Source organism: Salmo salar, chromosome ssa10, assembly GCF_905237065.1.
Source record: "Salmo salar chromosome ssa10, Ssal_v3.1, whole genome shotgun sequence".
Lineage (NCBI taxonomy): Eukaryota > Metazoa > Chordata > Actinopteri > Salmoniformes > Salmonidae > Salmo > Salmo salar.
Window position 1 is genome coordinate 91,413,548 of NC_059451.1, and position 14,687 is coordinate 91,428,234.

General features: G+C 43.7%; 1 protein-coding gene across 6 annotated transcripts in view; it reads right to left on the bottom strand.

Annotated features, from left to right (window-relative positions):
- The window catches only part of LOC106561156 (S phase cyclin A-associated protein in the endoplasmic reticulum), a 140,549-nt gene that overhangs the window by 117,248 nt on the left and 8,614 nt on the right, over positions 1-14,687 (bottom strand). Inside the window, exon 1 of one of the 6 annotated variants that reach the window (XM_045688218.1) lies at positions 4,542-5,205. The exons of the other annotated variants lie outside the window; for them this stretch is intronic. Coding sequence (XP_045544174.1) covers positions 4,542-4,673 — 132 coding nt within the window. The 5' untranslated portion in view covers positions 4,674-5,205. Of the gene's footprint in view, positions 1-4,541; positions 5,206-14,687 lie in introns of those variants that run through there. 6 annotated transcript variants of the gene reach the window in all.

Genomic DNA, 14,687 nt, shown 5'->3' on the forward strand with positions numbered 1-14,687 from the left:
TATCAGGATTATTTGTGAGGATAACATCAAGGAGAGTAGCCTTTTCTGGGTGTTTGGAGTCATACCTTGTGGGATTGTTAATCATCTGAAAAAGATTTAGGGAGCCACATTGCTTTAGGACTTGGTCAGGTGGTTTAAGCATGTCCCAGTTTAGGTCACCTAGCAGGACAAATTCAGGCAGAGTAAGGGGCCAGGAGAGAACTTAGAGCAGGTAGGGTACAGGCCGGTGCTGATGGAGGACAATAGCACCCAGCAACAGACAACAAAGAGTTATTTGAAAGTTGAATGCTTAAAAGGAGCAAATCAAATTGTTTGGGGACAGACTTGGTAGAGACAACCGAGCACTGAAGGTGATCCATGGTCAAGACTGCCACTCCCCCACCTTTGGAAGATCCGTTTTGCCAAAAAAGGTTATAACCAGAAAGGTTAACATCAGTATTCAACCATGTCTCAGTAATGACCAACACATCTGGATTGGAGGTGTGAACCCACACTTTCAATTGATCCATTTTAGGTAATAAGCTTTTAGTGTTAACGTCAGGGTTCGAAATTAACACCTGCCAAGCGTCAAATGGGGATAGATTTTCCATTTGGTGAGTAAATCTCAGAAGGCTATCCGACACACGGGCGGGTAAACGTTTGTACCAAAATAGTAAAGTAATAAAATATTTGACATGATGGCTCGGAGGAAATTATTCATGTTTGCCAGCCACAGACAGTCTCTAGTGCGCCTAGTTTCACGGCACTGTTTACCGTACGGGACACCAGCTACTCGACATCGCTCACTTGCCACGGGTCTGCTGCTAGCTTCCGTTTATTAAATAGCTCTTATGTGGCAGCATTTACCTGGAGTAAGCCAACCTTTGAAACAAAAACCCACCGACGAAAAGGAGGACGAATCACATAAAAAAAAATGTTTTGTGAGAAATGGAGGTTTGGAGAGAAAGGAGTTTGAAGAGGCTGGCTACAGTATGATGCTGAGGCTGTGGTGGAGTTGTTCTGTGTTACCAGTATGCTAAAGATAAAAGAAGAAACAACTCATGTCATCGAAAATAAAACGATGAAGCTGGAGAACATTCGTGACCATGAACACAGAAAGTGTCACATTGCCTACGTGTCTGTGTCCCGGGCTCAATCGGAGCCTCTCCTCTTGACACCCTCTGTGACTGTGCTAATGGCAATGTCAGAGCAGAACAGCACGAAGATACTGTTTAGGACTGTACTTGCCAATGGCATGAAGTTGAGACCACTTTCTGACTTCCAGTGGATGTGCGAGTAAGTGAAAATGTTGTTACTCTTGTAGCTAGACTATTACTTTTGTAGCTAGTTTTCTTAAGTCCATTTAACAGACGTGGTCCAGTAGTCGGTTATTTCTCAGCTCTTGATAAGCTTGGGTTCTCCTCAAAATAGTGTATAAATACAATAAAATGATAGGCCTAATGATGCTGACATGGATCTCCATGCTTTCCTATGGCTCTGTAATGTTCTATTTTAATGTTTGTCTCCAGATGCGGTTTACATTTTAAAGCATTGTGACACAATTTACTTTACCAGCCTTATAGTGTTGATCTTTAAGTAAACAAAGGGTAGAAGGCAAATTTAGCACAATCAAGTGGCAGCTATATTGGATAACCTGATTGTATATTTCAATTAATTTGATGTTTGATTTTGGATGAAAAAAGAAAAAGGAATCGCTGTGGGCTCAACATATAGAAATGAGAAGCAGGCCAAAGAGTTTATGCACCATATTGCAGAGGTGGAGGGAAACAACAGAGAGAATCTGAAAAACACAACATTTCTCTCCATCATGTCAGATGGCTCCACAGACAGTTCTGTGAAAGAGAAGGAGTTAGTTTGTCAGAATCTGTCACACGGGCAAGATCGAGTCAAAGTTTTTTGGCATCAAGTCGGTGGAGAAGGCAGACGCGGCACACATAAGCAACGCCATCAGTGCCATCATGGAGGGAGTGTGTGATGAGTGTGTGAGCAAGTTGGTCGCTCTGGGAACAGATGGAGCTGCTGTGATGACCGGAGCCAAGAATGGTGTGGTCAGCCGGCTGAAGGGGGACAGGGCCTACATCAAATCGGCATCCACTATATGGCACACTGCCTTGAAATGACCTTTTCTGATGCCATCCGGTCCAACGTGATGTTTCAGAAACTAGAAGACCTCCTCAGTGCACTCTACACCTTCTACCACACCTGTCCACTGAACAGGGCAAACCTGGTAAACAGCTTCCAGGCTCTTGGGCACACACCACTGGTGCCCACCAGAATTGGCAGAACCCGATGGGTAGGACACCTATTGTGTGCACTGGACCACTTCCCGTGAGGTTACCAGGGGCGTGTCCAGCACCTGGAACAGGTAGTGGCTCTAGATTGCTATGCTAAGTACTCCAAAAGTCCACATGTCCAGTAAATGACAACAAACACGGTTGCAATCTTTGTTCTTTATGCATTTCAGATTCAATCTGCTGATGCCCAAAATGTCTGAGGTGTCCAGCAGGCCAAGGCCAGGCCAAATACTACAGGACAGCGAGGCTGGCTGTTGTTATCTGCTTCTGTGGCTTCCTGCATGACACAAACACACCTGAGCAACCTGTCCACAGAGGTCCACCATCACCATAGCAGAAGCCCACAGCTCCTTGTGCTCAACACAGGCAGTACTTAAGTACAAAACCATGAATTTTTATTTAAGCTGCAATAAGAAATACTTACCTTAAGAGAATTAAGAGAAAGGATGACATCAATAAGAGAGGGAAAAAATTCTGAAAGGATGGTAAAATGAGCCTTTTATCATCAGAGAAGGGCCCATGATGAAGGCCACAATGGCCAACAGATGAGGGAATTTCGCTGACCAGAGGTGACAGCAAGACCCTCGTCAACTATCATGATCCAAACACACCAAGCCTGTCATGAAGAGAGCACGACAACGCCTATTCCCCCTCAGGAGACTGAAAATATTTGTCATGGGTCTGCAGATGCTCAGAAAGTTCTACAGCTGCACCATCAAGAGCATCCTGACCGGTTGCATCACCGCCTGCTACGGCAACTGCTCGGCATCTGACTAAGGCGCTACAGAAGGTAGTGCGTATGGCCCAGTACATCAAGCTTCCTGCCATACAGGACCTCTATACTAGACAGTGTCAGAGGAAGGCCCCCAAAAAATTGTCAATGACACCAGCCACCCAAGTATTAGACTGTTCTCTCTGCTACCGCACGGCAAGCGGTACCAGAGCGAAAGTCTAGGTCCAAAAGACTCCTTAGCAGCTTCTACCCCCAAGCCATAAGACTGCTGAACAATTAATCAAATGGCTACCTGGACTATTTGCACTTTTTTACACTGCTGCTACTCGCGGTTTATTATCCATGCATAGTCACCTTACCTCTACCTACATGTACATATTACCTCAAGTAGCTTGACTAACCTGTAGCCCCACACATTGACTCGGTACACCTTGTATATAGCCTTGTTATTGTTATTATATTGTCTAACTTTTTTTTAAACTTTAGTTTATTTAGTAAATAGTTTCTTAACTCCGATTTTCGTAAAATTGCATTGTTGGTTAAGGGCTTGTAAGTAAGCAGTAAGGTCTACACCTGTTGTATTCAGCGCATGTGACAAATGAAATATGATTTGCTCCCACTTTCTCCCGTTGTGCCATTTACAAACAAACACGTGACTGGCCCAACTGTTCTGGGGAACTACGAACGCTTCATAATGTAAAACAATGTGACAGGTGAAATGAAGAACGTGATCTGCTTTATCTCCTTATGTATTGTACAAGTTGACTGCAGGTATTTATTTAAAAAGCAGCTACAAATATAAAAATCTATTGAAAAACTTCAAAGAAATAGTTTCAACAGTATTGATGGTATTGAAAAACCATCTCGTGGACAAGCCTACACTCCTCGTTTTAATTTAAGATCCAATTTGACATGCTTCTATGTTGGTGCTCTCATGGGTCCTTTTAGATGGAAATGCCCAGCTTCATTGTCTTACCAGAAAAGCATAAGGACAATAGGATCAAGCACCAACATCCCTAGGCTGCACATCAAACAGAGTAGCCAAATCCCACTGAAATGAACAAATAGCAAGCTATGTTACCATCATAGCAAATGCGTCGCCCAGCTGACAGTAAATATTAACACCGTTTCATGGGCTTGGCAGCCATCTTATCACAGATGACTCTTGACATGAAGGGAAGCCTATCTTGACTGACTCCTAGCTGTACAGCCTGAGGTAGGCAAGGCTTATGGAAAGGCTCTCCTGATCCACTTAATCAGCTGCTGCCACCTGGTCTTGACTATGGTAGACAGTGCAGGTTGTTTATTTCAGCACTTCTCCATTTAAGATGGAGAATACACACAGTCTTGTTATGCAACTCGGTCACAGACAGCCTCTACATGCACACAGGGAAGAGCTTGGTGTAGTTTTAAAAGCGATACCCTTTTAAAAAGCAGGTTTACAAACAGACGCATGCAGAACGAGTGGGGGAGTGAAGAGAGAGAAAGAAAGAGATGGATTAGAAAATACATACAGAATAGAAGTAGAGTCTGTAAGCAGGTTCCTCGTCCTTATCCGCCCCTGACATACTTTTGCAGCCCACTTCAGCCAACTTCAGCCAACCTGTTTCCCCAGCATTGCCACTTGTGATAGGTGACATCATCATCTGACAGCAGGATCAAAATAGACAGTGTGTAGCTAGCACTTCTATAGCAACTTGCCCAGCTGTGTCAACTTCACCACAAATGGTGATTGAGACAGCCAGGTGCTTAGTGGGCTGTCAATCCTGTCTGCTCTGTTTGTAATCAGGGCTGAGCTCAGAGCACTGTGCTGAGCTAGCATCCAGCCCCTCTGCTGCTGCTGTCCGTCTGCCTTCCTGCCACTCACCCGGATCTCCTCTCCTCTCCTTTCCTCTGCACTGCTTCCTGTGTTAACAGCTCCTCTCATCTCACAGCATCGCAGCCCCCGCTCTCCCTCAGCACTGTGCAGTCATGTGCACGCACACAGCAGGCCTGCCTCTCAGCCCCCGTCCTCCACTGCAAGAAATGAGTGTAGCTGCAGGCTCAAGGAGTGTGCTAATGTAAGCCTGCATTAGCCAGAGAGGCTGAGGCTCAGCAGCATCCGACTGGACTTGGCAGTGGATGAATCATACAAGGCTGGAGGAAAAGCACAAACCCACATTGTCTGCCTGCAATGAATCATACAAGGCTGGAGGAAAAGCACAAACCCACATGGTCCGCCTGCAATGAATCATACAAGGCTGGAGGAAAAACACAAACCCACACATGGTCTGCCTGCAATGAATCATACAAGGCTGGAGGAAAAGCACAAACCCACACATGGGCCGCCTGCAATGAATCATACAAGGCTGGAGGAAAAACACAAACCCACACGGTCCGCCTGCAATGAATCATACAAGGCTGGAGAAAAAACACAAACCCACATGATCCGCCTGCAATGAATCATACAAGGCTGGAGAAAAAACACAAACCCACATGGGCCACCTGGAACTTTGTGCCAAATGAGTAACAGTCTCAAAATAAGCTTTGCTACGAGCATACGAGGTACGCAGCAAGATATTTAGTGTGAGCAGGGATTCATCTAGAAAACAATGCAATGCCTAAAAATCAACCCTTAGCAATGGAAGAATGGCTGAACAGGATCTATTAAGAATTTTTACTTTTTGTCAGAGCAATAACCTCAGCACACCCATCTATAGAAAGTACATCCACAGCTCCAGTGAATTATGTTTTTTTCCTAATGACTGACATAACACTACATAGTGAAGAATTTGACTGTTTTAAATTTTATCAACTGGCATATGTCAGCAGACAATGTATTGCCACATGTTGACAAAGCATTGCAAAAAAAATGTTTTATGTCGGCCAAAATCTATGGAGCCAGACAGCTGCCAAAAGGTTGAACGCACGTATCGTTAGGATCGTAAGAAAAGCCATGTGTGAAACCTGAAACGTAAAACGTGAAATTTCATCTATGATCATACAAACACCATGTTACGATAACGGACTAACATTTTAGGCTTGAAACAATCATGTGTCGCAATTCTGACGTACAATAATACCTTTCAGTTTTGGCAGGTTCACCTGACCCCAAATTTTTTGTGATAAAATAAAAAAATATATACTATAAATCTCACATTTCACATTCATAAAATAAAGGGGTGACATAATGTTAGCTAGCGAACCAGCCATCTAACGTCAGGTAGCTAGCTAACAGCATATCTGGGGTATTTTGTTTAGACATGTACAGTTGAAGTCGGAAGTTTACATACACCTTTGCCAAATACATTTAAACTCAGTTTTTCACAATTCCTGACATTTAATCCTAGTAAAAATTCCCTGTATTGTCTTAGGTCAGTTAGGATCACTGCTTTATTTTAACAATGTGAAATGTCAGAATAATAGTAGAGAGAATGATTTATTTCAGCTTTTATGTCTTTCATCACGTTCCCAGTGGGTCAGAAGTTTACATACACTCAATTAGTATTTGGTAGCATTGCCTTTAAATTGTTTAACTTGGGTCAAACGTTTTGGGTAGCCTTCCACAAGCTTCCCACGATAGTTGGGTGAATTTTGGCTCATTCCTCCTGACGCAACTTTTCTATGGGATTGAGGTCAGGGCTTTGTGATGGCCACTCCAATACCTTGACTTTGTTGTCCTTAAGCCATTTTGCCACAACTTTGGAAGTATGCTTGGGGTCATTGTCCATTTGGAAGACTCATTTGCGACCAAGCTTTAACTTTATGACTGATGTCTTGTGATGTTGCTTCAATATATCCACATAATTTTCCTTCCTCATGAAGCCATCTATTTTGTGAAGTACAGCAGTCCCTCCTGTAGCAAAGCACCCCCACAACATGCTGCTGCCACCCCCGTGCTTCACGGTTGGGATGGTGTTCTTCGGCTTGCAAGCCTCCCCCTTTTCCTCCAAACATAAGGATGGTCATTATGGCCAGTTATTTTTTTGTTTCATCAGACCAGAGGACATTTCTCCAAAAAGTACGCTCTTTGTCCCCATGTGCAGTTGCAAACAGTGGCTTCTTCCTTGCTGAGCGACCTCTCAGCTTATGTCGATATAGGATTCATTTTACTGTGGATATAGATACATTTGTACCCGTTTCCTCCAGCATCTTCACAAGGTCCTTTGCTGTTGTTCTGGGATTGATTTGCACTTTCCGCACCAAAGTACGGTTGTCTCTAGGAGACAGAACGCGTCTCCTTCCTGAGCGGTATGACGGCTGAGTGGTCCCATGGAGTTTATACTTGCGTACTATAGTTTGTACAAATGAACATGGTACCTTCAGGTGTTTGGAAATTGCTCCCAAGGATGAACCAGACTTATGGAGGTCTACAATTTATTTTCCTGAGGTCTTAGCTGATTTCCTCTGATTTTCCCATAATGTCAAGCAAAGAGGCACTGAGTTTGAAGGTAGGCCTTGAAATACATCCACAGGTACACCTCCAATTGACTCAAATGATGTTAATTAGCCTATCAGAAGCTTCTTAAGCCATGGCATAATTTTCTGGAATTTTCCAAGCTGTTTAAAGGCACAGTCAACTTAGTGTATGTAAACTTCTGACCCACTGGAATTGTGATACAGTGAATTATAAGTGAAATAATCTGTCTGTGAACAATTGTTGGAAAAATGACTTGTGTCATGTACAAAGTAGATGTCCTAAACGACTTGCCAAAACTATAGTTTGTCAACAAGAAATTTGTGGAGTGGTTGAAAAACGAGTATGTAAACTTCCGACTTCAACTGTAGGTGTTCCTTTTTTCCAGGTGGGAAAGGGCAGTGTGGAGTCCAATAGAGATCGCATCATCTGTGAATTTGTATGCAAATGGCTGTGCGGCCTTGTGAATGTTAACCCGTTTAAAGTTCTTACTCGCGTCGGCTGCAGAGAGAGTGATCATACAGTCTTCCGGAACAGCTGGTGCTCTCATGCATGTTTCAGTGTTATTTGCTTCGAAGCGAGCATAGTAGTTGTTTAGCTCATCTGGTAGGCTCATGTCACTGGGCAGCTCTCGGCTGAACTTCCCTTTGTAGTCTGTAATGGTTTGCAAGCCCTCCGCCAACCCTGATGTCCTAGCCGTGTCTGAATCTGCCAAACTAGAACTGTCAAAGGGGGTGGAGTTCCAATCTACTGCAGAGATAGCCTGCAGAATTCTGTCATGCTCTGTGTTTGGTCTGTGCCCAAAACAATTCGAGCTTCTACTTTAAAAAAAAAAAAATCACCTTTCCAGAAATAAGTATCTCACTGTTGCCGCTTGTTATAGATCTCCCTCAGCTCCCCGACTGTACCCTAGACACCATATGTGAATTAAGTTCCCCCCATCTATCTTCAGAGTTCGTACTGTTAGGTGACCTAAACTGGGATATGCTTAACACCCCGGCCATCCTACAATCTAAGATAGATGCCCTCAATCTCACCCAAATTATCATGGAACCTACCAGGTATAACCCTAAATCCGTAAACACGGGCACCCTCATAGATATCATCCTGACCAACCTGCCCTCTAAATACACCTCTGCTGTATTCAACCAGGATCTCAATGATCACTGCCTCATTGCCTGCGTCCGTAATGGGTCCGTGGTCAAACGACCACCCCTCATCACTGTCAAACGCTCCCTAAAACACTTCAGCGAGCAGGCCTTACTAACGTAACAGCCAGTGGAATCCTGTGGCACGTTATTCAAATACCTTAGAAATGCTATTACTTCAATTTCTCAAACATATTACTATTTTACACCATTTTAAAGACAAGACTCTCGTTAATCTAACCACACTGTCCGATTTCAAAAAGGCTTTACAATGAAAGCAAAACATTAGATTATGTCAGCAGAGTACCCAGCCAGAAATAATCAGACACCCATTTTTCAAGCTAGCATATAATGTCACAAAAACCCAGAAGACAGCTAAATGCAGCACTAACCTTTGATGATCTTCATCAGATGACACACCTAGGACATTATGTTATACAATACATGCATGTTTTGTTCAATCAAGTTCATATTTATATCAAAAACCAGCTTTTTACATTAGCATGTGACATTCAGAACTAGCAAACTTCAAGGTGAATTTACTAAAAATTTACTAAATTCTTCACGATAAACGTTCACACCAGCAAGTTTAGCACTCACCAAAGTCAGATTTACTATAAGAAAAATGTTACCTTTGGTGTTCTTCGTCAGAATGCACTCCCAGGACTTCTACTTCAATAACAAATGTTGGTTTGGTCCCAAATAATCCATAGTTATATCCAAACAGCGGCGTTTTGTTCGTGCGTTCAAGACACTATCCGAAAGGGTAAAGAAGGGTGACGAGCATGGCGCATTTCGTGACAAAAAAAATCTAAATATTACATTACCGTACTTCGAAGCATGTCAACCGCTGTTTAAAATCAATTTTTATGCCATTTTTCTCGTAAAAAAGCGATAATATTCCGACCGGGAATCTGCATTTAGGTAAACAGACGAAAGAAAATAAAGCATGGGGTCGACTCGGGCACGCGCCTAAGCCCATTGTCCTCTGATCGGCCACTTGCCAAAAGCGATAATGTGTTTCAGCCTGGGGCTGCCTCGATATCATTCAGCTTTTTCCCGGGCTCTGAGAGCCTATGGGAGCCGTAGGAAGTGTCACGTTACAGCAAAGATCCTCAGTCTTCAATAAAAAGAGCCAAGATGAACAACAACTTGTCAGACAGGCCACTTCCTGTTCAGAATCCTCTCAGGTTTTTACCTGCCATATGAGTTCTGTTATACTCACAGACACCATTCAAACAGTTTTAGAAACTTTAGGGTGTTTTCTATCCAAAGCCAATATGCATATTCTAGTTACTGGGCAGGAGTAGTAACCAGATTAAATCGGGTACGTTTTTTTATCCGGCCGTGTCATTACTGCCCCCTACCCCCAACAGGTTAAAAGTGCTTTCCTCACCATCTTAAATAAGTGTGCCCCATTTTAAAAAATGAAGAACAGATATAGCCCGTGGTTCACTCCAGACCTGACTGCCCTTGACCAGCACAAAAACATCCTGTGGCGTACTGCATTAGCATCGATTAGCCCCCGCGATATGCAACATTACAGGGAAGTTAGGAACCAATATACAAAGGCAGTTAGGAAAGCAAAGGCTAGCTTTTTCCAAACAGAAATTTGTATCCTGTAGCATAAACTCCAAAAAGTTCTGGGCCACTGTAATGTCCTTGGAGAATAAGAGCACCTCCTCCCAGCTGCCCACTGCACTGAGGCTAGGAAACACTGTCACCACCGATAAATCTACGATAATCGAGAATTTCAATAAGCATTTTTCTACAGCTGGCCATGCTTTCCACCTGGCTACCCCTACCCCGGTCAACAGCTCTACACCCCCAACAGCAACTTGCCCAAGCCTCCCCCATTTCTCCTTCACCCAAATCCAGATAGCTGATGTTCTGAAAGAGCTGCAAAATCTGGACCCCTACATATTAGCTGGGCTACAAAATCTGGACCCTCTCTAAAATTATCAGCTGAAATTGTTGCAAGCCTTATTACAAACCTGGTCAACCTCTCATATCATCCGAGATCCCTAAAGAATGGAAATCTGCCACGGTCATCACCCTCTTCAAATGGGGTGACACTCCAAACCCAAACTGTTACAGACCTATATCTATTCTACCCTGCCTTTCTAAACTCTTCGAAAGCCAAGTTAAACACTCATGCTGCCAAACATACCCTCGTAAAACTGACTATCCAACCGATCCTTGATTTCGGAGATGTCCTTTACAAAATAGCCTTCAACACTCTACTCAGCAAATTGGATGTAGTCTATCACAGTGCCATCCGTTTTGTCATTAAAGCCCCATATACTTACCCACCACTGCAACCTGTATGCTCTCGTTGGCTGGCCCTCGCTACATATTCGTCGCCAAACCCACTGGCTCCAGGTCATCTATAAGTCTTTGCAGGGAAAGCCCCGCCTGATCTCAGCTCACCTGTCACCATAGCAGCACGTGCTCCAGCAGGTATATTTCACTGGTCACCCCCAAAGCCAACTCCTACATTGGCTGCAGCAGCCAGTTATCTGCTGCCAATGACTGGAACAAATTGCAAAAAATCACTGAAGCTGGAGACTCATATCTCCCTCACTAACTTAAAGCATCAGCTGTCAGAGCAGCTTACCGATCATTGCACCTGTACATAGCCCATCTGTAAATAGCCCATCCAACTACCTCATCCCCAAATTATTTATTTTTGCTCTTTTTCACCCCAGTATCCCTACTTGCACATCATCATCTGCACATCTATCACTCCAATGTTTAATTGCTAAATTGTCATTATTTCTCCACTATGGCCTATTTTATTGCCTTACCTCCCTAATCTTACTACATTTGCACACACTTATATATACACTTTTCTATTGTGTTACTGAGTGTACGTTTGTTTATCCCATGTGTAATTGTTGTTTGTGTCACACTGCTTTGCTCCATCTTGGCCAAGTTGCAGTTGTAAATGAGAACTTGTTCTCAACTGGCCTACCTGGTTAAATAAAGGTAAAATAAAAAAATGTAAAAAAACATCCGACGAGAGTCAGAGCCGGTGTAGTACGATTCAATCTTAGTCCTGTATTGACGCTTTGCCTGTTTGATGGTTCGTCGGAGGGCATAGCGGGATTTCTTATAAGCTTCCAGGTTAGAGTCCCGCTCATTGAAAGTGGCAGCTCTAGCCTTTAGCTCAGTGCGGATGTTGCCAGTAATCCATGGCTTCTGGTTGGGTGTGCATGTACGGTCACTGTGGGGACGACATCGTCAATGCACTTATTGATGAAACCAATGACTGATGTGGTGTACTCCTCAATGCCATCGGAGGAATCCCAGAACATATTCCAGTCTGTGCTAGCAAAACAGTCCTGTAGCTTAGCATCTGCTTCATCTGACCACTTTTCTATTGATCTAGTCACTGGTGCGAGCAATAACTCGAGACTTCCTTAGAAATCGTGCACCAGCTGTTATTTACAAAAATACATAGCCCGCCGTCCCTTGCCTTACCAGACGCCGCTGTTCTATCCTGCTGGTACAGGGTATAACCAGCAGCTGTATGTTGATAGTGTCGTCATTTAGCCACGACTCTGTAAAGCATAAGATATTACAGTTTTGAATGTCCTGTTGGTAGTTTAATCTTCCGGGTAGGTCATCTATTTTATTCTCCAAAGATTGCACGTTTGCTAGCAGAATGGAAGGAAGTCGGGGTTTATTCGATCGCCTACGAATTCTCAGAAGGTAGCCCGCCCTCTGGCCCCTTTTTCTCCGCCTCCTCTTCACACAAATCACAGGGATCTGGGCCTGTCCCGAGAAAGCAGTATACTCAAAGGAAAAAAAGGATTCTGCCAGTCTGTGGTTAGTAATCGCAGTCCTGATATTCTGAAGGGTTTTTTTTGTCATAAGAGATGGTAGCGGCAACATTATGTACAAAATAAGTTAAAAAAATATATTTAAAACGTTTTTTTTTTTTTTTTTTTAATCGGTTGGGGACACGTAAAACAGTCTGCCTTCTTCTCCGGCATCATTTTAACAGTGTGGCTTGTTTGGTGTCTGCTGTGAAGGAATACCACAAGTCAACACTTGATTGCTAGATGACATGCCTTAAATCAAAGGCAGCAGGGCAGTCATCAACTACATGCACCATTTCTTCACGTACTACAGAGTTGGGGAAACACGTGGACCTGAATTGTGATAACTGCAGTGGCCAAAACAAGAACAAAGTTTGTGCCCTGCTATTGCGCCTGGTGGACCATGCACAAGCTCCACCACAGTCTGGACCTTCACTTCCTGATCACAGGCCACACTAAGTTTGCCCCCGACTGGTGCTTCAGCCTCATCAAGCAGCGCTTCAGAAAGACCAGGGTGAACACTGTCCGAGATTGCTGGTGCTGTGAAGGACAAGTGAATATCATTTTTCATTGCATTGTATGAGGTTATTCTTATCTAAACTTGGGAGGTGAATTGATGTTATGCAAGGTTGTAATATCTTCAATGTTTTTTGTTATTTCCTGTTTTACAGCTTTCGACACTCTGTAGTCTGGTGTTGTTGGCGCCAAGGAGCGTTCGGACTCAGTCAGAACCAAGTTTCAGCTGCTGTGCAACACTGAAAACCTTCCTCCCAGATGGTCTGCCTGTACAAATACCACCTGAACTGGACACAGCTAGACAAACATATTTTTGAGAAGAGTTTTGCTACGAAGAGACTATGGACATCACATGCCCTGCACCAAAGTCAAGGGCAGGACAAAAACAGGCTATCCGAACATAGATGCCCTTATTCATGTATGGTTTGGACGGACCAGTTCATCTCTGGGGGTGAGTTCCCAGTCATCAGCACCATCTGCAGTGCCTCTATTTTGTTTTATTTAAATTACTTGCCTAGTTAAATAAAAGGTTAAGAACAAATTCTTATTTACAATGATGGCCTACCAAAAGGCCTCATGCGGGGACGGGGGCTGGGATTAGAAATAAAAATATTGGAGAAAACACACATGACAAGAGGGACACCACAACACTGCATAAAGAGACCTAAGATAACAACATAGCATGGCAGAAACATGGCAGCGACACATGGTTGCAGCACAAAACATAGGCATAAACAACAGCTCAAAGGGCAAGGTAGAGACAACAATACATCACACAAAGCAGCCACAACTGTAGAGACAGTAGAGACAACAATACAGGTAGAGACAACAATACATCACGCAAAACAGCCACAACTGTCCATGATTGAGTCTTTGAATGAAGAGATTGAGATAAAACTGTCCAGTTTGAGTGTTTGTTGCAGCTCGTTCCAGTCACTAGCTACAGCAAACTGAAAAGAGGAGCGACCCAGGGATGTGTGTGCTTTGGGGACCTTTAACAGAAAGTGAATGGAAGAACAAGTGTATGTGGAGGATGAGGGCTGCAGTAGCTATCTCAGAGAGGGGGGGGCTAAGAGGGTTTTATAAATAAGCATCAACCAGTGGGTCTTGCGATGGGTATACAGAGATGATCAGTTTACAGAGGAGTATAGAGTGCAGTGATGTGTCCTATAAGGAGCATTGGTGGCAAATCTGATGGCCGAATGGTAAAGAACATCTAGCCGCTCGAGAGCACCCTTCCCTGCCGATCTATAAAGTATGTCTCCATAATCTAGCATGGGTAGGATGATCATCTGAATCAGGGTTAGTTTGGCAGCTGGGGTGAAAGAGAAGCGATTACGATAGAGGAAACCATGTCTAGATTTAACCTTAGCCTGCAGCTTTGATATGTGCTGAGAAAAGGACAGTGTACCGTACTCTAGCCATATTCCCAAGAATTTGTATGAGGTGACTACCTCAAGCTCTAAATCCTCAGAGGTAGTAATCACACCTGTGGGGAGAGGGGCATTCTTCTTACCAAATCACATGACCTTTGTTTTGGAGGTGTTCAGAACAAGGTTAAGGGCAGAGAAAACTTGGACACAAAAAAAGCTTTGTTGTAGAGCATTTAACACAAAATCCGGGGAGGAGCCTGCTGAGTATAAGACTATCATCTGCATATAAATGGATAAGAGAGCTTCCTACTGCCAGAGCTATGTTGTTGATGTTAATTGAGAAGAGCATGGGGTCTAGGATCGAGCCTTGGGGTACTCCCTTGGTGACAGGCAGTGTCTGAGA